The sequence below is a fragment of the Herpailurus yagouaroundi genome, unplaced genomic scaffold (assembly GCF_014898765.1).
Source record: "Herpailurus yagouaroundi ecotype Mexico unplaced genomic scaffold, PumYag 159, whole genome shotgun sequence".
In the NCBI taxonomy this organism is placed as follows: Eukaryota; Metazoa; Chordata; class Mammalia; order Carnivora; family Felidae; genus Herpailurus; species Herpailurus yagouaroundi.
The window spans coordinates 9,010,085-9,036,240 of NW_024412400.1; the positions used below are offsets into that span (position 1 = coordinate 9,010,085).

The following is a 26,156-nucleotide window of genomic DNA, read 5'->3' on the forward strand; positions in this document are numbered from 1 at the left end:
CAAAACTGTAGCAAACCTAATTCAGCAACAGCATATTAAAAGTACTAGATGTCATGAACAAGTGGGATTTATTCCTGAGATGCAAGAATGACTCTACATATAAAAAGGGATCAATGTAATACACTATAATCTACCCAAAGCAACCTACAGAGTCAGTGCAATCCCTATCAAAATCCCGACGATGTTTTCTCTAGATATAGAAAAACCCCTCTACAAATTCATATGGAATCTCAAATGGCTCCAAATAGCCAAGACAATCTTGAAAAAGAACAAGAAAACTAGATGATTCAGACTTCTTGATTTTATTTTTTTTATTATTTTTTTTTAACGTTTATTTATTTTTGAGACAGAGAGAGGCAGAGCATGAACAGGGGAGGGACAGAGAGAGAGGGAGACACAGAATCGGAAGCAGGCTCCAGGCTCTGAGCCATCAGCCCAGAGCCTGACGCGGGGCTCGAACTCACAGACCGCGAGATCGTGACCTGAGCTGAAGTCAGACGCTTAACCGACTGAGCCACCCAGGCGCCCCCAGACTTCTTGATTTTAAAGCTTACTATAAAACTACAGTGATTAGGGCCGCCTGGGTGGCTCAGTCAGTTGAGTGTCTGATTCTTGATTTAGACTCAGGTCATGATCCCAGGGTTGTGGGATTGAGGCCCTTGTTAGGTTGAGCATGGAGCCTGCTGAAGATACTCTCTTTCCTTCTGCCCCTCTCCCCTGCTAGCACACTCTCTAGAACAAACAAACAAACAAAAAAAACCCAAAACTATAGTACTTCAATCATTGCAGTCCTGGCATACAGACTGACATAGAGACCAACAGAACATAGAATAGAGAGTCCAGAAATAAATCCTTACACACACACACACACACACACACACACACACACCCACACCTTGTTTTTGACAAGGTGCCAAGAACATCCAATGGGAAAAGGACAGTCTTTCCAACAAATGATGCTGAGAAAACTGGTACCCACTTTCAAACGAATGAAGGTAGACCTAACACCATATACAGAAATTAAATCAAAATGGATCAAAGACTGAAATCTAATACCTAAAACTATGAAATTCTTAGAAGAAACGTTGGGTGAAAGCTTCATGACACTGGATTTGGCAACAATTTCTTGGATATGGCACCAAAGGCACAGGCAACAAATGAAAAATTTTCACAGGCACACTGGACTTCATGAAAATTTGGGGCATCAAAAGATACTATCAACATTTTTTTTAAGTTTATCTATTCATTTTGAGAGAGAGGGAGAGAGAATCCCAAGCAGGCTCTGCACGGTCAGCACAGAGCCCAACACAGGGCTTGAACCCGCAAAATTGGAACATCATGACCTGAGCTGAAACCAAGAGTTGGACACTTAACCAAGTGAGCCACCCAGGCACCCCTATCAACATAATTTTTAAAAATCAACTGGGTTGCCTAGGTGGCTTAGTCGGTCAAGCATCCAACTTCAGCTCAGGTCATGATCTTGCAGTTCATGGGTTGGAGCCCCGTGTCAGGCTCTGTGCTGACAGCTCGGAGTCTGGACCCTTTTTCAGATTCTGTGTCTCTCTCTCCACTCCTCCCCTGTTCGCACTGTCTCTCTCTCTCAAAGATAAATAAACATTTCAAAAATTAAAAATCAGTCTACAGAATGGAATAAAATGTTTTCAAATAACATATTTAAAATGGATTAATATCCAGAATATATAGGGAGTTCTTAAAAATCAACAACAAAAAGTCAACCGGATTAAAAAATGGCAAAACCCTTGAATAGAAATTTCTACAAGAAGATATTCAAGTGACAATACGCACACGAAAAGAAGCTCAATAATACTAATCATTAGGGAAATGCAAGTCAAAACTATACTGAGATATCACCTCCCATCCATTAGGATGCCTACTATCAACAAGACAGAAAACGACAAGCTGGTTTGTTTGGATATAGAGAAATGTGTACTCTTGCATACTATTGATGGGAATGTAAAATGGAATGGCTTCCATGGAAAACAGATAGTGGCTCTTCAAAAAATTAAAAACAGCATTATCACAGGATCTGGCAATTCTGTTTCCGGGTATATATTCCAAAGAACTGAAAGCAGAGTCTGAAAAGACATTTGTACATCCGAGTTCACAGCAGCGTAATCCACAACAGCTAGGAGTGGGAAGGAACCTAAGCATCCATCAGCAGATGAATGGATAAGCAAAATGCAGGACACGCACACAATGGAATATTATTTAGCCTCAAAAAGCAAGGGAATTCTAACACATGGATGAACCCTGAGGACATTACGCTGAAAGACGCCAGTCACAAAATGACAAATACTGTATGACTCCGTTATGCGAAGTACTTAGAGTAGTCAAATCATAGAAACAGGAAGTAGAATGGTGGCTGCCAGGGGCTGGGGTAAAAAGGAATGGGAGGTTCTTGCTTAATGGGTATAGACTATCAGTTTCACAAGATAACAAGAGATGTCGAGATGGACAGTAGAGATGACTGTACAACATTATGAATATATTTAGTAACAGTGAACTGTATACCAAAAATGGTTCAAATGGTAAATTTTAGGTTTATTTTACCACAAGAAAAATCAAACTGGAAAAAAATTCAACCAGCCCTTCATCCTTGGCCCAACTCACATAGTTAGTTGTTCCCTCCACGGGCCCGAGGGCACCTGTAAGCCTATTAGAGGCTTTGCTATCTTTTGTTGTGTGATGAATTGGCTAGTCTGCGGCCATTCCTTGATCTTATGCATAATGCTTATGAAGATATACTGGAGATCCCGTATATTTTCGGAGGAGTATACTCTGGATCTCTGTAACTCAAGAATCTATTGTCAGGAAGCTGCAAGTCTCTGGCTGAAACTGCTGCTCCACACTTCACTGAAAGAAAAGTTGCCCTGAGGACACTGTGGAAGACGAAGCGGAAGGCGACTTCGCGTTGTAACAACAACCACAACAAAGACCAGCTGTTGGCTGACAGCAAAGGGAGGCCTCTCTTCCTACTACGAGAGGGTAGTAGGAAGCTGGGAAAGGGCAGAGAAGATAGAAATTCGATAGTATAAATTGTTTTCTGCTGAGTAAGATGGGATTATATAAGGTAGAAAGGAGCACTTAAAACCTTTTATGATTATGAAAGTAACAAACGTTCAATTTATAAAAGCTGAAAGCTACAGATGGTACTAAAAAAATAGAAATCACATGTCCTCCTACCACCCAGAGTTAACCACTACAGAGTACGTCTGTCCTGACTACCTACTCTGTGTGGTAGGAGGGGACAGAAAAAATGACCAGGCAAATTTTAACCATGCAAAATGACCTTAATGAGTGGGGAAGTTTCAACTGTGCCATGACCTTTAAAGTTTATCAAAACATTAAAAACTTTCAATATCAAGATTAAGTGTGTGTGTGTCTTATAAACGTGCAGAAGAATACATAAACGGTAAACCTGATATTTACTGCTGTAATCCAAAACATTACAAACAGTGAGAATTAAGGGTTTGTTTTTGTTTTTGTTGTTCTGAAAAAATACTTATCAAGAGTAGTTTGAATGGTGCTTGCTGCTTTTCGGTCATGTAACTCACCATACAGAAAGAGCATTTTTTCTATGCCTTGGGCAACTGTCATGCTCCTTTCTAACTCTGGCTCACCTCCCAACATTTTATCCTTTATGCTTTCACTGTTGGAAAATATCTCCCAGGATTCTCGTAATGTGAAGGTTTTCTTGTTTTTGTTTTTGCCTTTTTTTTTTCTTTTTGCCTGCCTTGCTCCCTCTGAGACTCCCTTCTTTTCTTCAAAATCACTTTCCTCATTTATGTAGATGACTTCACTTCCACTAAGTTCCTCTGGCTGCCTATCTAGAACCTCTTAACCATTGTCAACATTCCTGACGTCTGCTGTTCCTCCTGCAACTCCGTTTACATTAGTTTCAAATTTCCCTTGCATCATTAATCGCTTTTAGCTTCTTTGCTGCCCTTCTGTCTTTGTTGCACAATTCTCTCAATTATCTGCTTTTGTAAAATGCTTCATAGGTTTATCATTAGAAGACAAGGAGGCAACGTAACTACATGCTTTGCTGCGTGTGAACTAAATAATACATGTGACGTGACCAATCGCTGGCAGATTTTCACGTAAGTGCACGACTGGTCACTGATGATGATGCACACCAATTATGTACATGCGGAATTTTTCACTGAAGAGCTAGCAGCAAAGTCTGTACTTCACGCAATTACTCAGAGTGAATCCAACAAAGTGACTGAAAACCGAACGATCTTGCGGAGGACTGCTGTTATCTGGCTGAAATCTGTACATATTAAAGCCCCGTGAAAGTAAAGGATTGCCGGGGCGCCTGGGTGGTTGAGTCGCTGGGGCGTCCGACTTTGGCTCAGGTCGTGCTCTCACGGTTCGTGGGTTTGAGTCCCACATCGGGCCCTGTGCTGACAGCTCAGAGCCTGAAGCCTGCTTCAGATTGTGTGTCTCCCTTTCTCTTGGCCCCCTCCCCGCTTATACTTGGTCTCTCCCACTCTCTCAAAAATAAATAAACATTAAAAAAAAAAAGTAAGGATTGCCTCTGTGAGCATCATGACATACAGTAATTATAAAATGATGCTAATTTAAAATATATATACATTTGTGAATACATGTGAATTTTTTATGATACATACTTTAAAATTTATTACATTTTACATTAGCATCCTACAATTAATATATATTCTGATATTTTCCTTAGCCTTAGGTTACAAATATTTCCCCATGCTGTTAAATATGCTTGGGAAATATATTTAATAGCATAACAGCATTCTACCCTAAGAATGGAAATTATTTAATTTCTAACTGAGCAACACAGAGGTTATTACCAAAGTGTTTGATACCAAAGATAAAGCTGTGAAAATACCTGTTTACACAAGTCATTCAATATTTCTCTATTTTCTGTGCATAAATTTTCTAGAAGTGGAATGACTATATTAGGGAATATAAATAATTTTAAGGCTTTTGATATGGACCTATGTATATTTTTATTTACCTCTTTTTGTCCCCAAAGTAAGCTTCTAACTTTGAAGCCTGTATTGCATTTTTAAAAATTAATTTTCTGGGGCGCCTGGGTGGCTCAGTCAGTTATGCATCCGACTTTGGCTCAGGTCATGATCTCACGGTTGGTGGGTTTGAATCCCACAATAGGCTCCGTGCTGACACTGTGGAGACTGCTCGGCATTCTCTCTCTCTTTCTCTCTGCCCCTCCCCCATTCACACTCTTTCTCTCTCTCAAAATAAATCAATAAATTTAAAAAAATTTAATTTTCTGTTATTCATGGTGTGCTTAAATGCATTCAGTGAAATTAACATTGGATATTTGCACTTTTGTTGTTGTGAATTGTCCACTCCAATCTTTTGCCCACTTTTCTTCTGGGATATTTCTAGGTAATTTAAGTGGCCTCTTCCTAAACATCACCCCCTTACAGACACTGCTTCAAAAATGGACAAGTGTGGAACTTGAAACACTGCAGGCCGTTATTGCCTTCTGGTCATTTGTTACATAAGTGAGATGTGCAAATATAAAACCAAACAATTCTGATGTGTTTGTGGCTAGTTCTAATAACGTTTGGAGCCAGTTATAAGAGTCCAATTAGTAACACTCACTTTTCTCACGCAGGCACATAAAACACTCAACCATTAATTATTAAGTCAAGACAAGCGTGCTGGGAACAAAGAATAAAGTACACCCCAAAAACCTTTATTAACTAGACTTTGATTTTGGCATGACCCGTGTTTCACAGTTCCACATTCAGTTCTGTTTCTGTCCCTCAAACTTCCTCTTTTTCTTCCATTGCTCTGCCCTGCTGCCCCGATCTTCTTTTGTGAAACACGTGACATGCTTTCACGTTAAAGCATCGCTATTTGAAAGAAGGCGTGAAAAGAGGGCAGTAAGAATACAGGAGTTTGGGTGAGCAATGGGAGAGAACGATCTTTAGAGGGGTTGCTTTCTGGCACCCCCCACCGCATAGCTGAATGCTTGCCTACTCAACTTCACGCCGGCGGCTCTGGCCAACAACAAAATGCCATTAAAAAAGCCTACCACTGGGGCGCCTGGGTGGCGCAGTCGGTTAAGCGTCCGACTTCAGCCAGGTCGCGATCTCGCGATCTCGCGGGATCTCGTGATCTCGCGGTCCGTGAGTTCGAGCCCCGCGTCGGGCTCTGGGCTGATGGCTCGGAGCCTGGAGCCTGCTTCCGATTCTGTGTCTCCCTCTCTCTCTACCCCTCCCCCGTTCATGCTCTGTCTCTCTCTGTCCCAAAAATAAATAATCGTTTGAAAAAAAAAAATTTTAAAAAAGCCTACCACTATACTGCAACCTCTTCAAGAAAAGGTATAGGAAGTCATGGCAGAAAACACACCTGCAGCTTGGGGATGTTTCTTTCCTACAGCTCCCCAAGTGCAAACGCTGAATGTCAGAATCCTGCGTTGGGGGTCGGCGGGGGGGGGAGTCTCCTTTCAGAGAAAGTAATGATACTGAAGCTTCTATTTTGATGGCTCAGAGGATTTTATGCTCACTGCTGCTGTGGTGATTCCAGGGCTGGGTTTTTATATTTTGCAGTTACTATAAGTATAGCAATTTTCCAGAAACAGAAGTCCTTGGGCAATGCTACCTGCCCTTTGTATCCTTTCCTGTCAATCTAAGGTAGGATATGGGTTATTTCAGGAATATAGGCTTCCCGCTGAAGGTCAGGGCAACTCCTGCCAAGAAAGAGGTCAACCTCTAGGGAGAAATCCAGATGATGCAATTTTAAAGCAAACAAGCTCACAAGGCATCATGATTACCAGTCCTAGGAAGGGCTGGCTTAGCGAGGGCAGGAGAACAAGGGTGCAGATTAACTTTCTGGATAAATTTGTACTTGAATCTATGTCCTACCAAACATGGTCTATTCTTGGTTATACTGAGGAGAGGTAGAAAATATACTGCATTTGTCAGCAATTAGCTTGCTCTCCTACACAAATGTTTACCAAATCCCTCCTGTGCACCAGACCCAAGAGCCAACCTGGAAAGAAGAGACATCTAAGCCCAAGAGCTGAAAGCTGAGGGAGAGTCGGCCAAGTAAGAGGAAGAAGAGCATGTTCTGGGCAGAGACAAGGGAAATGGAGGAACATTTAAAGAAATGAAAAGAGTTGGGGTACAGAACACAGGGCAGGGCAAAGAGAATCAAGAGATGATGCTAGAAACTAAGTGCCAGATCATACATGGTTTTGTAAACCTGTTAAGGAGTTGGAATTTATCCACGAAGAGTGGGGGATCATTGAAAGGTTTTAAGTCAATGAGTGAGAAGACGAGTTTGCAGGAGTCTTTCTCTGAAGAGAAAGCACGCCGCCTCCACTGAAGAAGACGGTGGGCAGGGCGAGAGCAGGCAAAAATGCCAGGGAGAAGGCCACCGTGGCCCTGCACGCACAAGATGGTGGTGGCCTTCACGACACTGCCCATGGGAATGAAGAGGGATGGCAGTCTGAGTTTTGGTGGCTTGATGGAATGGGGCGGGATGGCAAAGGAAAAGAGGCCAAGATGATGCCTGTGTTCTTGGCTTGGGCCACTGGGGGGAAATGAATGTCATTCACTGACACAGGACACAAGAGAAACAGTTTCAAGGAGGCGATTATGGATTTGTTTTAACCCTGCTGAAGCTGAGGTGTTTATGGTGCATCCAATGGAGATGCCCAGTGAAGAGATGGGCAGTGGCGAACTGGAAAGAGAGGTAGCCCTATTAAAGGAGGCAGTAACTCCTTAGAGCAGCTGCTTACTAGAGAGCTAACGCGAGGCCCGATCTCTTGGCTTTGACTCGCAAATGGATGACTCAGGACCCCCAGCCTCCATCACCATAAAACCATCACCTGTATTTCAGGCCACTGGTGAGGCAGGCAGCATGCAAAAGAAACAACAGACAAGCCCATTACTATTTAAAGAGAAAAACCTATTTGGTTACTTCTTAAGGGAAAGAAATTAGAAAATGAAAAAAAGAAATTGCTTTTTCTCTCCTATGCTTTGTGGGGCACAATTTTTTAAATTGCACAGTGACGTCAGAAACACAAATTGGTAAGTATCTCGTGGCTATAGGCTAAAATGTTGTTCCTGGGAGAATCGTCAACTGCTTGGGAGACAGTGCAGGACAGGAAGCTTATGTTCTCATGCTCGGTAAGGACCTCCACTCTGACCACACTGCAGAGGGCCATCTTCTCAATGGCCAAGGAATGCATGGTTATTGCGAAACATATAAACCAGGCTACATATTGGCATCTCGAATGTATGCTAAGGTAAAAAAATTGAAAGCAATTATCTCTTATAGTTTTGAAAATACCTAATTGAGGAGGGAGGAGGCTGTAACATAATTTCTTACAGCAATTAGTTAGCTAGTCAGTTATAAAACTCATGTAGGATGTATAGCCTAGTTTTCGTTTTCTCTTCTTAAATAAAATATTACAGTCAAACAATTACCAAGTGCTGTCATTTCTTCAGGAGTCATGGTCAATTGGTTATACCTTTTCTTAGCCAGATCTTATACTATGGCTCCAATTGAGGGTCCAAAAATCCCACTGAAATTGTGAATTGTGTGCACAACTTTGCACATAAGTGAATCTATGCATTTTTCAGGGAAGAGGGTCTAGAATCCTCAGATTCTCAAAGCAGTTTAACAGTCAAAACAGACTAAAAAATCCCTGTCTCCTATCTACCTTCCACTATGACTCTCCTACAGTGTGTAGTAAAAATATGGGGCATAAATTAGGGGATGACAGGTTTTCTCTTCTCTCAAGGATATGTTCACTTTAATAGGACCATTATCTGGAAAGAACGTCAAAAGCCAACAAGTTCATCCACCTGCCTTTGGGCGAAATACCTCCAAAATTATCCACGTCAGATGCAAACTGAGAGCCTGTTTATTTCTCCCCATGGGAAAACAATTCCAGCACCTCATTCTGTAACCTATTACATTTTTTAACAACCACTGTAAACTTTATCTTTGGTCTGTATGTGCTCTAGTTTAGGTCCTCAATCGCCTTAGTACTATTTTTCTTCACTTTATACACAGCTATAAATGTGTGTTAATCTTTTCCAGAGAAGATATATTGCAATGTTCTTGTCACAGGCCATTTTTAAAAGCAATGACTCTGGTGATCAATGGGTATACACACCACACAGCTCACACACATTAGGCAGACGTCCGGCCATATACTAGAACATAAGGGTGATCAAGCTGCTAGGAGTAAGAGTTTGGAGTCTCAAGGAGCCGGGGAAAAATCTCTGAGATGACACATCCCAGGAAAAGGACGCTCTCCTGCTGTGTCTGTCAGTCGGAAGCGTCAATGTGAGGCATCTGGTGGAGATCCAATCTAACCATAGTCCAGAATGGGTGGTCCCTCAGCAACCCTCAGCTGTAGTCTGACCTGTGATGATGGTCGGGTCGCCCTCCCCAAGGGAGCCTGTGTGTCCCAGGCTTCCCACGGACGCTGGCCACCCGACTCCCCCTGCTTGCCTGCCACTCGCATAGCTTTGTTTCCTGTGGTCCTCTCTACACAAATCCTGGGTACCTCAGGCCTCCCAACAGTGGCACCCCGTCCCTCTGATGCCTGCCCCCTGGCTAGGATTCATCTGCATCCTCAAGGGTTGCTTGTTGTTTTCCCAGGAATGGTGAACCTTCTCTGGTCTGGGCAACCCAGCAGACTTGTCCACTGTTTTATGGGCTGCAAGTGTTTCCCAATAAGGTCTGACCCACAGCCTCAGTGTAGGGGTGTCCCTGGTCAAGGCTGTCCTTCCTTGACTACTCTCACTCAGTTTTAGGATACCTTATAGAGTTCTTTTTGAATCTTATGGTTACTCTTTTCTCATAGCTACTAATGTTTCATATTAAAATTCTCCTGTTTAATGCCAATAAAATGGGCAATCTGGAAGAAATGGACAAATTCCTAGAAACATATACACTACCAAAACTGAAACAGGAAGAAATAGAAAATTGGAACAGACCCATAACCAGTAAGGAAATCGAATTAGTAATCAAAAATCTGCCAAAAAACAAGAGTCCAGGGCCAGATGGCTTTCCAGGGCAATTCTACCAAACATTTAAGGAAGAATTAACACCTATTCTCTTGAAGCTGTTCCAAAAAAGAGAAATGGAAGGAAAACTTCCAAACTCTTTCTGTGAAGCCAGCACTGCCTTGATTCCAAAACCAGACAGAGACCCCACTAAAAAGGAGAACTAGAGACCAATTTCCCTGATGAACATGGATGCAAAAATCCTCAACAAGATATTAGCCAACCGGATCCAACAATACATTAAAAAAAGTATTCACCACGACCAAGTGGGATTTAAACCTGGCATGCAGGTCTGGTTCAATATCTGCAAAACTGTCAATGTGATTCATCACATCAATAAAAGAAAGGACAAGAACCACAGGATCCTCTCCATAGATGCAGAGAAAGCATTTGACAAAATACAGCATCCTTTCTTGATTAAAAACCCTCAAGAAAGTAGGGATAGAAGGAGCATACCTCGAGATCATAAAAGCCATATATGAAAGACCCAATGCTAATCTCATCCTCAATGGGGAAACACTGAGAGCTTTTCCCCTAAGGTCAGGAACAAGACAGGGATGTCCACTCTCGCCACTGTTACTCAACATAGTATTGGAAGTCTTCACCTCAGCAATCAGACAACACAAAGAAATAAAAGGCATCCAAATCGGCCAGGAGGAGGTCAAACTTTCACTCTTTGCAGATGACATGATACTCTATATGGAAAACCCAAACGATTCCACCAAAAAGCTGCTAGAATTGATTCATGAATTCAGCAAAGTTGCAGGATATAAAATCAACGCACAGAAATCGGGTACATTCCTATACACCAACAATGAAGCAACAGAGAGAGAAATCAAGGAATCGGTCCCATTTACAGTTGCACAAAAAAACCATAAAATACCTAGGAATAAATCTAACCAAAGAGGTGAAAAATCTATACGCTGAAAACTATAGAAAGCTTATGAAAAAACTGAAGAAGACACAAAAAAATGGAAAAAGATTCCATGCTCCTGGATACCAAGAACAAATATTGTCAAAATGTCGCTACTACCCAAAGCAATCTCCATATTCAATGCAATCCCTATCGAAATAACACGAGCATTCTTCACAGAGCTAGAACAAATAATCCTACAATTTGTATGGAACCACAAAAGACCCCGAATAGCCAAAGCAATCTTGAAAAAGAAAACCAAAGCAGGAGGCATCACAATCCCAGACTTCAAGCTATACTACAAAGCTGTAATCATCAAGACAGGACGGTACTGGCACAAGAAGAGACACTCACATCAATGGAACAGAGAACCCGGAAATGGACCCACAAACATATGGCCAACTCATCTTTGACAAAGCACGAAAGAATATCCAATGGAATAAAGACAGTCTCTTCAGCAAGTGGTGATGGGAAAACTGGACACCGACATGCAGAAGAATGAACCTGGACCACTTTCGTACACCATACACAAAAATAAACTCAAAATGGATGAAAGACCTCAATGTAAGACAGGAAGCCATCAAAACCCTCGAGAAGAAAGCAGGCAAAAACCTCTTTGATCTTGGCGATAGCAACTTCTTACTCAACACGTCTCCTGAGGAGAAGGAAACCAAAGCAAAAATGAACTACTGGGACCTCATCAAAATAAAAACCTTCTGCACAGTGAAGGAAACAATCAGCAAAACTAACAGGCAACCGACAGAATGGGAGAAGATATTTGCAAATGACATAGCAGATAAAGGGTTAGTATCCAAAATCTATAAAGAACTTATCAAAGTCAACACCCAAAAAACAAATAATCCAGTGAAGAAATGGGCAAAAGACATGAAAAGACACTTCTCCTAAGAAGACATCCATATGGCTAACTGACACATGAAAAAATGCTCAACATCACTCACCATCCAGGAAATACAAATCAAAACCACCATGAGATACCACATTACACCTATCAGAATGGCTCACATTAACAACACAGGCAACAACAGATGTTGGCGAGGATGTGGAGAAAGAGGATCTCTTTTGCATTGTTGGTGGCAATGCAAGCTGGTGTGACCACTTTGGAAAAACAGTACGGAGGTTCTTCAAAAAACTAAAAATAGAACTACCCTACAACCCAGCAATTGCACTACTAGGCATTTATCCACGGGATGCAGGTGTGCTGTTTCGAAGGGGCACATGCACCCCCATGTTTATAGCAGCACTATCACAAAAGCCTAAGTATGGAAAGAGCCCAAATATCCATCGATAGATGAATGGATAAAGAAGATGTGGTATATATATATACAATGGAGTATTACTCGGCAATCAAAAAGAATGAAATCTTGCCATTTGCAACTACATGGATGGAACTGGAGGGTATTATGCTCAGTGAAATTAGTCAGAGAAAGACACAAATCCTGTGACTTCACTCATATGAGCTCTTTAAGAGACAAAACAGATGAACATAAGGGAAGGGAAACAAAAATAATATAAAAGCAGGAAGGGCACAAAACAGAAGAGACCCATAAATATGGAGAACAAATAGAGGGTTACTGGAGGGGTTGTGGGAGGGGGGATGGTCTAAATGGGTAAGGGGCACTAAAGAATCTACTCCCGAAATCATTGTTGCGCTATATGCTAATTTGGATGTAAATTTTAAAATATAAAAAAAGAAAATTAAAAAAGAAAAAGAAAAAAAATGATGCAGTACATATACACAATGGAATAATACTCAGCCGTCAAAAAGAATGAAATCTTGCCATTGGCAATGACATGGATGGAGCTGGACTGTATTATGCTAAGTGAAATAAGTCAACCACAGAAAAACAAATACCATATTATTTCACTCATGGAATTTAAGAAACAAAACAGATAAACATATAGGAAACAAGCCACAAGAGACTCTTAATGACAGAGAACAAACTGAGGGTTGAGAAAGAGGTGGATGGGAGATGGGCTAGATGGGTGATGGGTACTAAGGAGAGCACTTGTTATGATGAGCATGGGTGTTGTATTTAAGTGATGAATCACTGAATTCTACTCTAAAACCAATATTGCACTATACGCTAACTACCTAAAGTTTAAATTCAAAATGGGAAAAGAAGAAGCAAAGAATAAAGAAACTGAAAAGATTAAAAGAAGAAAAAAAAGAAGTATATTATTTAAAAAAAAAAAGATAAAACTCTCCTATTTAAATCACTGTATGGTTTCTGCCTTCTGATTGCACCCAGACTGATACAATCACAATGGTTTATTCTTTTTTTTTTTTAATGTTTATTTATTTTTGAGACAGAGAGAGACAGAGTATGAATGGGAGAGGGTCAGAGAGAGAGGGAGACACAGAATCTGAAACAGCTCCAGGCTCTGAGCGGTCAGCACAGAGCCCGACACAGGGCTCGAACTCACGGACCGTGAGATCATGACCTGAGCCAAAGTCGGACGCTTAACTGACTGAGCCACCCAGGTGCCCCACAATGGTTTATTCTTTAACTACGCTCACAGATAGTATTTGCTAACAGTGCATCTTCTATTCTTATTTTTCCTTCCAGTTTAATTGCATTATGGTTGAAGAATGTGGTCTATACAATTCCTCCTTATTGGAATTTATTGATATGCTTTTAACATAACGCAAGACCAACTTTTCAAGATGTGTCTGGCAAACTGAACAGAAGGTACAGTTTGTTTTCAAGGTACAGAGACGGATATATTTCTCTTAGCTCCATTTTATTAAAATGTTTATACTCATTATACAGGCATAAACAAACTTCTTCTGTGAAGAGCCAGATAGTAAATAACATAGGCTTGTGAGCTATAAGGTCTCTACTGTAACTCCTCAACACTTATGAAGGTGCAAAAGCAGCCACAGACAATATGTAAACAAAAGGTCTATGTGGCTCTGTTCAATAAAACTTTATTTACGAAAATAGGCAGTGGGCCAGAGTTAGCCTGCAGGCCATGGCTTATCAACTCCTACTCTACATCATTATATTTATTCACTTGGTCTGTCAGGCGATGAGAAAGAGAAGTTAAATCTCTTGATCCTACAGTGTTTTTTGGATTTCCTCTGGTGTATTTTTGTTCCTTTCTTTACACAGTCCTATGCTCTAATATATGACACCAAAAAGTTCATAGTTGGTATATACTCCTGTGGATTTTATTCCAGATCTTTGTAGCATATTTTTGTTCTGTTAAAGACTTTTTTATACATTAAGCCTTATGTTAACGTTTAAACAAATTTAGAAAGAAAATATAAAATAAGACAGTAAAGTTAAGATCAAAGACAAGTTTAACAATATATCTAACTGGAATACATTCACCTGTTAAAAGAAAGCAAATCTGAGGATGTAGCAAATACCAAAACTTGGTCTATAAGATACATGTGAAAAAGAGTGTTCTAGAAGTTTTGCCTATAATGGATTCTGCATTTCTTTCTTAAGATAGATCTTCTTCATCTGTCTTGTTTAATCTTTATTCTCTATAAATATAATTACCTAATATATCATATATTGCATCAATTTATACGTATGTGTATATACACACATATATATTTTTTTAATTTCATGCTGTTTTGAATCTCTTATATAAAAGAGAGTCTGGTTTGTGTTAGTCTTTCCTCTGTTTTTGGGAGCCTCATCTGTTTCCTGCCCTTGGCCGAAGAGAGAGCTGGCTGTCAGAGTTCAGTCCCCATACTCTGAGCTGAGCAGTGAGTGTTCTATTTTCCATGTAGCTTCACACAAAAGATCTTCTACACTAAAGATCCTTCCACCGTTGGGTTTGAGGATGTTCCCTGGGGTTTGGGGCTATTCGCACACTTCATTATGAGCCCACCGACACCTTTTTTTTGTGACTGCTTTACTCCACATATGCCATTATTTGAAATAACCCAGAACTGACTGATTTCCCCACTTTTTTTACTCCACTGAAACAAATGTACATTTGTTGAACACAATTAAGTCTACAGAATTATTCATCCAAACTACACTTGCCTTCCTTTGAAAGCCACTGAGCAGAAAAGGACAAATCCTAGCAGTTCTGAGAGAAATGAAGGTCTGTCTCCATCTTTACTCGGTGGAGAGTGGAGGCCACAAGAGGTTAAGTTCCCTGGGGCTACAGGGGCCCCCAGTCCTTGGCTCCCCAAATCTGAAGAGGCTTTCAGGAGTCTTCACGGAATGTCACCAACCCACCCTCTGACTGAATGCTTTGTAGAAGTCATGTGTCTAGACACCGGGTCCTCTTTAAGTTTGGTTAAAACTGTTTAGTTGGTCCAAACCCCAAGTTCCTGCTGGGCTCTTTTCATGTATTCAGTGGTCTTGTGTAGTCTTACTTGTTTGCATTGAACCTCACTTATCTCCCACATCTGTGAAAATTTAGGGAAGTGTTATCTAGGTCAGCGTGCATGCTCCTATTTTAAGTGTGTTGATTTTGAGAGAGAACAAAAGCAGGGAGGGGCAGAAAGAGACAGACTCCCAAGCAGGCTCACATTCAGCACAGAGCCCGGCACGAGGCTTGAACTCACGAACCGTGAGATCATGACCTGAGCCGAAATCAACAATCAGACACTTAACTGACCGAGCTACCCAGGGGCCCCTGTGTGCATCCTACTGTACTCCTGCAGAGTCCTGCATGCCGAGTACCACTCTAAAATATCTTTTTGAGAAATACTGATAATAGCGAGTTCTTCTTCCTTCTTGGAATTCATTTCTCGAATTTTTGACCTCACGCTCATCAAGACGGATTTGAGAAATTCTGCCTTAAATACCTATTGAAATGAATAAGCCATCTAGTTTTAAAATAAAGTAGAAATTTAGTGTTTCTAGGCCAAATAATCTTCTGAAATTTCTTTTGGTTCTAGCTTTGAAAAGAATTAAAGTAGCATAAAAAAAAAATCACGGCATCGTGAAATTGAAATAAAATTACTACCACCTCAGGAGTGCTCTGAAAGACACACGAAGAGGTGAGCTCTTACCAGCGGAATGAGCAGGCTGATGAGGTCTGTCAGAGGTTTGCTCAGCAGAAGCAGGTCCTCCGCGGCTTGGGTGTCCCCTCCTGAGCCAGACTTCTGTGCCTTGAGCAAGAGAAGGGAAAGGGGTTCTTGGAAATTAGTCAGTTTGGCCAGAGGAGACAGATCCACTCAGTGTAGGAGAGGCACCCTGAGAAGTTACGCTGTGTTATAACATGACAAAGAGTACTCTCAGTGCCATTGCCACCAGCTCAGGCTGCAGAGACAGACCTAGATGGCCCACAGATAAAGCAAGACCAAGGCCGTCGTTGACAGAATGATGTTTACATTCATGTACTGTGGATGGGACTTTATGTTTCCAACCATGCTGAGATGAGGTGCCTTTATGCACATTTTTCAGGTGAGAAAACTTAAGTTCAGAGAAGTTAAGTAATTTGTCGAAAGCCCCAAAGACAACGAGTGACAAAGCCGGAATCCAAATCACGAGTGCTCATTTCTCGTGAGCATGATCATACACAGTATACGATGCATGCCATCATCGTATAATTCTGGTATGCTTTCCTTCCCTGCGTGCACATGCTTGAATAATATCTAGAAGAGCTGTCCAATGACCCAGTGCAATGTATCAGACATAGGTCTACACTGCTTAGGAGGGACGGGCTTAAACTGCAATGGAAAAAGGCAATGAGAAGTGAGGGGCTCTAAGGTGTGTCTGTTCTCAGGAGTTTTGCAGATCGGTCCGATCTCCATTACAGAGGTGAATAATTTTATGTTGAAAAAAGGCACTGACTATTTATTGTGTTTGCTGCAGTATGTGCACAATTCATTCACACATTTCTTGTTTTTAATTTCACTCAGAGGAAATACAACTACTTGTAAGTAATGACCTCTGCCAGGGCCTTCAGAGAAGGCTGTATAGACTGCCTGTCTCAGGTTATTAGCCTGGACTCCCAGACTCTGTTCATGGAGGCCCAGGTCCTTCCAGACTTCAGGCCTATGGGTAGAATTTTTTTTTCATTTTATATATGTATGTATTTATTTATTTTAAATATAATTTATTGTTAAATTGGCTAGCATACAGTGTGTAAAGTGTGCTCTTGGTTTTTAGGGTAGATTCCCATGGTTCATCGCTTCCATACAACACCCGGTGCTCATCCCAACAAGCGCCCTCCTCAATGCCCATCACCCACTTTCCCCTCTCCCCTGCCCCCTACCCGCATCAACCCTTAGTTTGCTCTCTGTATTTGAGAATCTCTTATGGTTTGCCCCCCTTCCTATCTGTTTGTAATTTTTTTTCCCCTTCCCTACCCCCATGGACTTCTGTTCAGTTTCTCAAGATCCACATATGAGTAAAAAAAAAATATGATATTTGTCTTTCTCTGACTTATTTCACTTAGCATAATACCCTCCAGTTCCATCCATGTTGTTGCAAATGGCATGATTTCATTCTTTCTCATTGCCAAGTAGTAGTCCATTGTATATATAAACCACATCTTCTTTATCCATTCATTAGTTGATGGACATTTAAGCTCCTTCCATAATTTGGCTATTGTTGAAAGTCCTGCTATGAACATTGGGGTACAAGTGCCCCTATGCATCAGCACTCCTATATCCCTTGGGTAAATTCTTAGCAGTGCTATTGCTGGGTCATAGGGTAGATCTATTGTTAATTTTTGGAGGAACCTCCACACTGTTTTCCAGAGCGGCTGCACCAGTTTGCATTCCCACCAACAGTGCAAGAGGGTTCCCGTTTCTCCACATCCTCCCCAGCATCTGTAGTCTCCTGATTTGTTCATTTTAGCCACTCTGACTGGCGTGAGGTGGTATCTGAGTGTGGTTGTGATTTGTATTTCCCTGATGAGGAGCGACGTTGAGCATCTTTTCATGTGCCTGTTGGCCATCTGGATGTCTTCTTTAGAGAAGTGTCTATTCATGTTTTCTGCCCATTTCTTCACTGGATTATTTGTTTTTTGGGTGTTGAGTTTGATAAGTTCTTTATAGATTTTGGATACTAACCCTTTATCCGATATGTCATTTGCAAATATCTTCTCCCATTCTGTTGGTTCCCTTTTAGTTTGTTGATCATTTACTTTGCAGTGCAGAAGCTTTTTATCTTGATGAGGTCTCAATGGTTCATTTCTGCTTTTAAATCTCTTGCCTTTGGAGATGCGTGGAGCAAGAAATTTCTGCGGCTTAGGTTAAAGAGGTTGTTGCCTGTTTTCTCCTCTAGGGTTTTGATGGTTTCCTGTCTCCCATTTAGATCTTTCATCTATTTTGAGTTTATTTTTGTGTATGGTGTAAGACAGTGGTCTAGTTTCATTCTTCTGCATGCTGCTGTCCAGTTCTCCCAGCACCATTTGAAATCAACCACAGGAGAAAGTTTGGAAAACCTCCAAAGGCACGGAGGTTAAAGAATGCATGGGTCAACCAGGCAATTAAAGAAGAAATTTAAAAATATATGGAAACAAATGAAGATGAAAACACAACAGTCCAAACCCTTGGGGATGCAGCAAAGGCAGTGCTAAGAGGAAAATACACTGCAATCCAGGCCTATCTCAAGAAACAAGAAAAATCCCAAATACAGAGTCTAACAGCACACCTAAAGGAACTAGAAGCAGAACAACAAAGAAACCCAGCAGAAGAAATCATAAAGATCAGAGCAGAAACAAACAATATAGAATCCAAAAAAAAAAAAAAAACAACAGATTAATGAAACTAAGAGCTGGTTTTTTGAAAAAATAAACAAAACTGATAAACCCCTAACCAGACTTCTCAAAAAGAAAAGAGAGGACCCAAATAGATAACATCATGAATGAAAATGGATTTATCACAACCAAGCCGTCAGAAGTACAAGCAATTATCAGAGACTACTATGAAAAATTATATGCCAACAAACTGAACATCCTGGAAGAAATGGACAAATTCCTAGACACTTACACACTACCACAACACAACCGGGAAGAAAGAGAAAATATGAACAGACCCATAACTGTGGGCAGAATTTGAGCCGCCTGCTTTCTCTGGCTCACAGGGGCTCGACTGAAAAGCAGACACCTGCCTTTCAACCTCTCTGTACTCAAGGGGAACCAAGGTAATCATAGCGTGGAGCTTCCTTCTCTTCACCCCACCCCCACACCTCCCGTTTTCCCAACTGACTTTACCAGAAAGGTAGAATTGCCTTCCAGAAAACAAATGTGCAGCATCACCCTGGAGGTCTGAACCCTTCTGATTCTTGGCTGTTGATCCCGTCTTCTGAAGCACGGCGTGAGACACAATCACGGCCTTTCCCCACTAACATGTTACCCTGTAGAGCAAACGGATTCTCTCTTGGGAAAGAGAAGGCAGTCTTGCAGACCAGCACCTAGGCCGTGCGGGGGCACGATGCCACGGCTTCCTTTCCGAACACACGGGAGCAAGCAGATGGGGCCACGAGAACAAGTACACACTGTGGGACTCTTCCCACCGGGACATCCAGTAGTCCTCCACAGCCTCTAAGATCTACATGGTCATTAGTTACTGTTACCAAGAAACATCTAGACTCTGCCCACCAGTACTCAGGTACCACCTCCCTACAAAGCTGCCAAGGGTTGTGGGGGAATGCTGCCTGTCTGCACAACAGAGAAGTTCATACCAGGACCACAATACAAACTCGTCTCCTTGCAAAAATGTGGCACCGCAATGGAAGCTCTGTGCACATGGGAATCCCAGCAGGGATGTAGGAGGAAAAAAAATAAAAATAAATCCTGAATAACCATCTCAGGGGCCCAGGCCCACCTCTCCTTTCAGTCTGTCTCCAGGTCCTTAACACCACACTCCCTAATGGCAGCCTCTAGATGGCCTGGGTCTGTGGGCCATTGTGTGCATTTGTAAGGGGCCCTTTCCGCAGCAAGAATATTCTCTCTCTGCTACGACATCGCTATTATCCTCTCCATCTAGGTCCTCTGCCTTTGCCTGTGGCCCATAACTCTCTTGCCCCTGTCACTGCCACACAGTACCTTACCCCCCTCCCAGCCATCCAATGTTCTTGGCCCACCCAGCTACAGCCTAAGTAAGGAAGGACGGTAGACTGAACTGGGGCAGTAGGGGTTGAGAGAAGTGGTTGGACGTATTAGGTATTTAAGGTAAAGTCTACATTATCTGGTGACAGATTAGATGTGGAGTATGAAAAGGAGAGAAAGTTTACGAATGACTCCCAGGTTGCTCGTTTGCACAGCAGGATGGGGGTGGCAGGCCTTGGGGCAGCGGGGTGATCGGGGGAGGCAAATCCCAGGGTTAGCTTTCAACAATGTTGAATTTGAGGTGAGGATGCGTTGTGTTGGCGATCATTTTGAGAAAGCTGCTGGGTTTCTAAGGATGCATTTCATGGGAGAACTCTGGACAGAAACACAAACTTAACAGCCTTAAACATATAAAACCTGGGAACGCCAACTTATGAGCCATCTTTAACATTAAATGACAACACAGCACTATCCAAAATGAGGTAAAGGAGTACAGCTGAAAAAAATAAAAGTCAACACAAGGCCAGGGAAACACAATTCTTTTTTTTTTTTTTAATTTACTTATTTAAATTCAAGTTAGTTCACATACAGTGTGGTACTGGTTTCAGGAGTAGAATTTAGTGATTCATCTCTGACCTGCAACCCTGAGCGCTCATCCCAACAAGTGCCCCCCCCATGCCCATCCCCCCATTCAGCCCCTCCCCCCACCCTCCTCCCCTCCAGCAGCCCTCAGTTTGTTCCCTGTCTTTCAGAGTCTCTTATGGCTTGGCTCCCTCTCTGTTTTTATCCGACTTTTCCTTATATCTAGCACTGCTACACGAGTCTAGTGCACACAAGTAGGTACTCAACAGAGGTCTGTTAAACTAACACAGAAGTAAGGATCTGTAGAGAACAAGGGACAGTCAGTTCCTCAGGCAGTTGAGGTCTGATGTCCCCAGCGGTTTAAGCACAAAATGGAGCGCTGCCTACAATGGTGGGGCCCAGACAATCCAGCACTCGCTGTGCACCCTGGATTATCACCACGCGCGTGCTCACCATCCGCGGATGACATAATTCGGGTCCCCACTCTGTAGGGTCTCACGGTTTGACCAAAAGAACAGCATGCTTCCAAACAACTGTGCTGAACGAAATAAGTCAGTCAGAGAAAGACAAACACCATATGATTTCACTCATACTGAATTTAAGAAACAAAACAGATAAACACAGGGGAAAGGAAGGAAAAATAAGGCAAAAACAGAGAGGGAGGCAAACCATAAGAGTTTGTTCTCTTAAATAGAACAAACTGAGGGGTGCTGGAGGGGAGGTCAGTGGGGAGATGGGTTAAATGGGTGATGGGCATGAAGGAGGGCACCAGTTGGGATGAGCACTGGGTGTTATATATATGTGATGAATCACTAAATTCTACTCCTGAAACCATTATTATACTGTATGTGAACTAACTTGAATTTAAATAAAATAAAAAAACAAAACAAAAAACAAACAACTGTGCTCAAGGCAGGGTGTGAAAACTGCCACAGAGGTAGACACAGTTTGGGTGGTCGGGAGGGAAGTAAGAGGAGGTGACATGTGACTTCACATTCGTTGGTGGGAATGGGGTCTACAGAGAGTAGTGTGGACAGCAGTGTTTCAGGTGCCGGGAACCACAGGACAAAAGGCATGGAGTGAAATACTGAGAGTGGACTGTTTGGGGTGGGTATGGGGAGCACGGAGGCCTGGCAGGAAAGGCTGGAAGGCACCCTGGGGCTGGATCTTACAAGGCCTTGAATGACGCACCAAGGAGTTAGAAAATTATATCACAGATAATGAGAGGTCACTGAAGTTTGCAAAGGAAGGAGAGACATGATGAGGATTATGGGCAAAGGCAGAAAAGTCTCTCTTGGATTCAGCAACCAGGCGGAGGGTAGCTCATGGGAAAGAACAATGAGGGGAATGCCACAGAGGAGACCAACTGGATAATTTCAAGAGGTACTAAAAACAGGGGCATCTGGGTGGCTCAGTCAGTTAGGTGTCCAGCTTTGGCTCAGGTCACGATCTCACGGTCCGTGAGTTCGAGCCCCGCGTCAGGCTCTGGGCTGATGGCTCAGAGCCTGGAGCCTGTTTCCGATTCTGTGTCTCCCTCTCTCTCTGCCCCTCCCCCGTTCATGCTCTGTCTCTCTCTGTCCCAAAAATAAATAAACGTTGAAAAAATAATAATAATAATATTAAAGATATACTCAAAACAGATACGGCTTCCACCAAGGATGGCCTTGAAGTGCGTGTGAGTCGAAGGAGGACTCATGGCCACATTTCAGTCTTTCGGCAACACCAACTCTGCACGGAAACAGCAGTTTAATGGTTCTCCATCACTTCACAAATGATAGCCAAGGACCAGACTGGGGAGTCGGGTGACCTTGATGTTAATCCTGAACTGGGCTCCCTCCCCGTCAAGTTAGGCTCTCCTCTCCCACCTTCACGCTGCGGCATCCCGTAACTCCAGCAGCCGCACCCTCGCAAACGTAACGGGATGATGATTTCCTCCCCATTTGTGTGGTGACGGTCTTCCCGACGAAACTGCGAGCTCCTTGACCGCTAACACCCTTCCTCTCTGGATCCCTGCTGAAATCACAGTGACCCGGCCCTGTTCCAGGCTAATGCGTACAAAAAACAAACCATAAATTATTTCACAAGCCTGCTAGGAGTCAGTTTAGTCAGGAAACATGGCCCGAGTGCCCTCCCATGTGCCAGGACACAGACAGGAGGAAGTCATGGGCCACAGGAAGCCTTCTGTAAACAGGAATGTGAGGCGTGCACCTTTCTTCTTCTTGCTGTTAATGATATAGCAACCATTTACCGCTCACCTTCCCTAAGCCCGGTATATACAAGGCACCTCATATTTACATATATTCGCATACATTTTGGTCTCTCAGTAAAGTCTTGGGACAACCCTGCACAGCAGTTTCACCTTTTTTTTTGTTTTGTTTTTAAACATTTATTTATTTATTTTTGAGAGACAGAGAAAGACAGAACGCAAGCAGGGGAGGGGCAGAGAGAAAAGGAGACACAGAATCCAAAGCAGGCTCCAGGCTCTGAGCCGTCAGCACAGAGCCCGACACGGGGCTTCAACTCATGACCCGAGCCAAAGCCGGTAGTGCGACCGACTGAGCCAGCCAGGTGCCCCCAGTTTTACCATTTCTACTCTGCAGATGAGGAAACAGTACTAAGCAGGTGAAGAAACTTGCCCAGGGTCATATAGGTAGAAAGTGGTGTGGCTGGGACTTGTATCCAAGGCATTTCAGCCTGCGAGGCCCATACCACACCAGCCAATCTGGAGCCTGTATTTGTCTCTGCTTCCACATCTCTCCCACACAACCCTCCAGAGGTTAAACTAGGACCGATTTAGAATCACAAGGCATGTTGGAGGCAGGGACTGAACTCCTGATGGAGATTCGAACACCCGCCTTCCCATGGTCCCTGCCTCCCTGGTATATATTCCTGCATCAATCATATCACTCTCCTCCCTGAAAAGAAAAGCTAGGCACCTATCATTTTAAAGGCTGGCAACCCTCAATTCTTCTACTTTACAGTCGTTCCTGTTAGAAGTAGATCAGGTTTTGAATGCAAAAGAATCTCCAGTGGGGAGCATGTTTATAAATGGAAGAGGTGACTGAAGGTTTGGAAAGTACTTACAGCCTGTGTTCAAGGAGGATGGGCCTTTGATACACATGCCATTTCTTTTCCCAGCCCTTTCCCCAAATTCAGTCTCAAAGACTCTACCTCTGTCAGACTGACACCAGGTATTACGAAGATCAAAGTCAGTGGTCAAGGCCAAAAGCAATACATGGCAGATGTTATGGGGGAGGATTTAGAAAGATGTTAGCTGTAAAATATACAGTGGTGGGGAAGAAATTTAAAAAGTAGACACAATGATCTATCGGTACAATAGAATATAAAAAAAAAACGAATTAGAAAATATTTTGTACTAAGGAGTTTTCTTTTAAAAACCCTTGAAAATCTATCCTTTGTAATAAAATGATTTCTAATGTTGTGGAATTTTTAAACGTCTGATCCCTTTTATCTACAATCTACAAAACATAATCTTTTGCAGATTGATATCATCAAAGCATCTTGCAAGAGTACCTATTGACTGCACCTTGAAGAATTACCTAAAATCACTACAAAAACTGAAATTAGAGAGGTGCCTGGGTGGCTCAGTCAGTTAAGCGTCCGACTTCAGCTCAGGTCATGAGCTCACAGTCCGTGAGTTCGAGCCCCGCGTCAGGCTCTGTGCTGACAGCTCAGAGCGGGGAGCCCGCTTTGGATTCTGTGTCTGGCTCTCTCTCCGCCCCTCCCCTGTGCATGCTCCGTCTCTCTCTGTCTCAAAAATAAATAAAAACATTATAAAAAAAAACTGGAATAAGAAACAACATTCTCCAAAAAAACTCTAGAAAAGAGAGGACAAGCTAAGAGAAATCCATAATTTGGGATTTCCTAAGTACTTAACAGTGCTGTTATCATTAAAGATGAGCAAATAAAAACAACCAGGTAGTGTGAAGGCCATTTCCATCTACCGGCTTGTCAAGATTGGGTTAAACACCGGCTATCATGTTTACTGAGGGGATCTTGGAATTATTTATTAAACCACACTAGACAAGCTAAACACTTGACCAGCTCAACTGGGGATAAACGATAGCATTTATCAGAATGATGAATAACAGAGGTTAACCAGGGTCTGGGGAATCATTCTTGGCTCCACTGCTAGGACTCCTGGCAAAGAACCAAAACAGCTTGCTTTCAACTCGAGCTTCTGCACCCACCCAAGGTGGGATGCGGCTACCACCTGATGTACATCTTTTGTAATTTTACCAGGATTTAAAATACAGCCATGGATTCATACTGGCTGTGTGCTTTCACATAATCTAAGTATCAGCAGACCTGGTTGGTTAGAGAAATAGGCATGTGCAGGCACTTAACATCCAACACAGAAAGTACTCCATAAACCCGCATCCCTGGCCTTCCTTATAGCACGATGCTAAGTAAGTCCAGGTTATAGTTTGGGGTGAATTGACTTTTCCATAGGCACTGAACACACTTCTAGTCCTCAAAGTCCTAGTTATTGCTCATAAGAGAAAGCAAGAGAGTTTATGTGTTGTATGTGTATGCATGTGTGTGTACACAAACACGTGTGTTATGTGTGTGTGTGCGCGCGTGCCTAAAATCTCAATCCACTGACCCTAACAAGCTAATTCATCCTGGTGAGGGTGGGCTGGAGCGCCACCCCTAGACAGGAAAGATGGCACACTGCTTGGCCGGCCCTAGGGTGCCTGTAAGGCAAATGATCCCCTCCATCGGGGGACTTCCCCAGCCAGAGCTTGGTGAGGTCTTTCCATAGGCTTCTCCTGCTTTCCTTTCAGATTCCGTGATCACACTGTCCGTCCTTGACCTTGGTCGCCCAAAGATGGCTTACCTGGTAGTCTTTCTCTACAGCATCATACGTTCTTTTTCAAACCTAAAGACACAGCAGAGGAAGCTTAGGTAGGAGACGATGAAAGAGAAGGAGCACCACACGGTGCAGTGCTCCAGACACGGGAGGGGAGGTCCCATACCTGCAGAGCCAGCCGTACGACACAGGCCGTATAGGTCAGCATGCCGTGCAGAATATCGAGCAGGGAGAAGAGCAGGGTGGCGGCCGTCTCACTGTGGTTCTTATTGTCCACGTCCAAGCACAGCGTGGCAGTTTCAGTGAACAGGTCACAGACATGACGGACCAGTCCTGAGGGTAAAAAGAAGGGTAAAACATGCCTCATAAACTCCAACAATAGGGGCACCTGGATGGCTCAGTTGGTTGAGCATCCGACTCTCGATTTTGGCTCAGGTCATGATCCCAGGTTCACAGGATCAAGCCCCGAGTCGGGCTCCATGCTGAGTGTGGAGACAGCTTGAGATTCTCTCCCACTCGCCCTCTCTCCCGCACGCTCGCTCGCTCTCTCTCAATAAATAAATAAATAAATAAAGTGTCACAAAACCCAACAGAAAAGGCATGTGTATTCTATGTTGTATAAACTCCAAGCAGTCCTTCAACTGTACTCATACCAGATACCCTTGGGAAAGTTTTAAAAGTGCAGGTTTCCAGGCCTCACTCTCAGAGTCTGCTCAGGAGCCTGCGACAGGGCCTAGGAATATATGTCTTAAATAAGCTCCCCAGGTGATAT

General features: G+C 42.8%; 1 protein-coding gene across 6 annotated transcripts in view; it reads right to left on the reverse strand.

Moving 5' to 3' along the window:
• Positions 1 to 26,156, reverse strand: part of ULK4 (unc-51 like kinase 4) — a 586,637-nt gene that overhangs the window by 154,360 nt on the left and 406,121 nt on the right. For 5 of the 6 annotated variants that reach the window (XM_040479906.1, XM_040479903.1, XM_040479905.1 and 2 more), the window contains 2 exons: positions 25,551 to 25,717; positions 15,977 to 16,075 (listed from right to left, as the gene is read on the reverse strand). In XM_040479906.1, coding sequence (XP_040335840.1) covers positions 15,977 to 16,075; positions 25,551 to 25,717 — 266 coding nt within the window. Of the gene's footprint in view, positions 1 to 15,976; positions 16,076 to 25,550; positions 25,718 to 26,156 lie in introns of those variants that run through there. The other variant, XR_005791953.1, reaches the window with a different exon arrangement.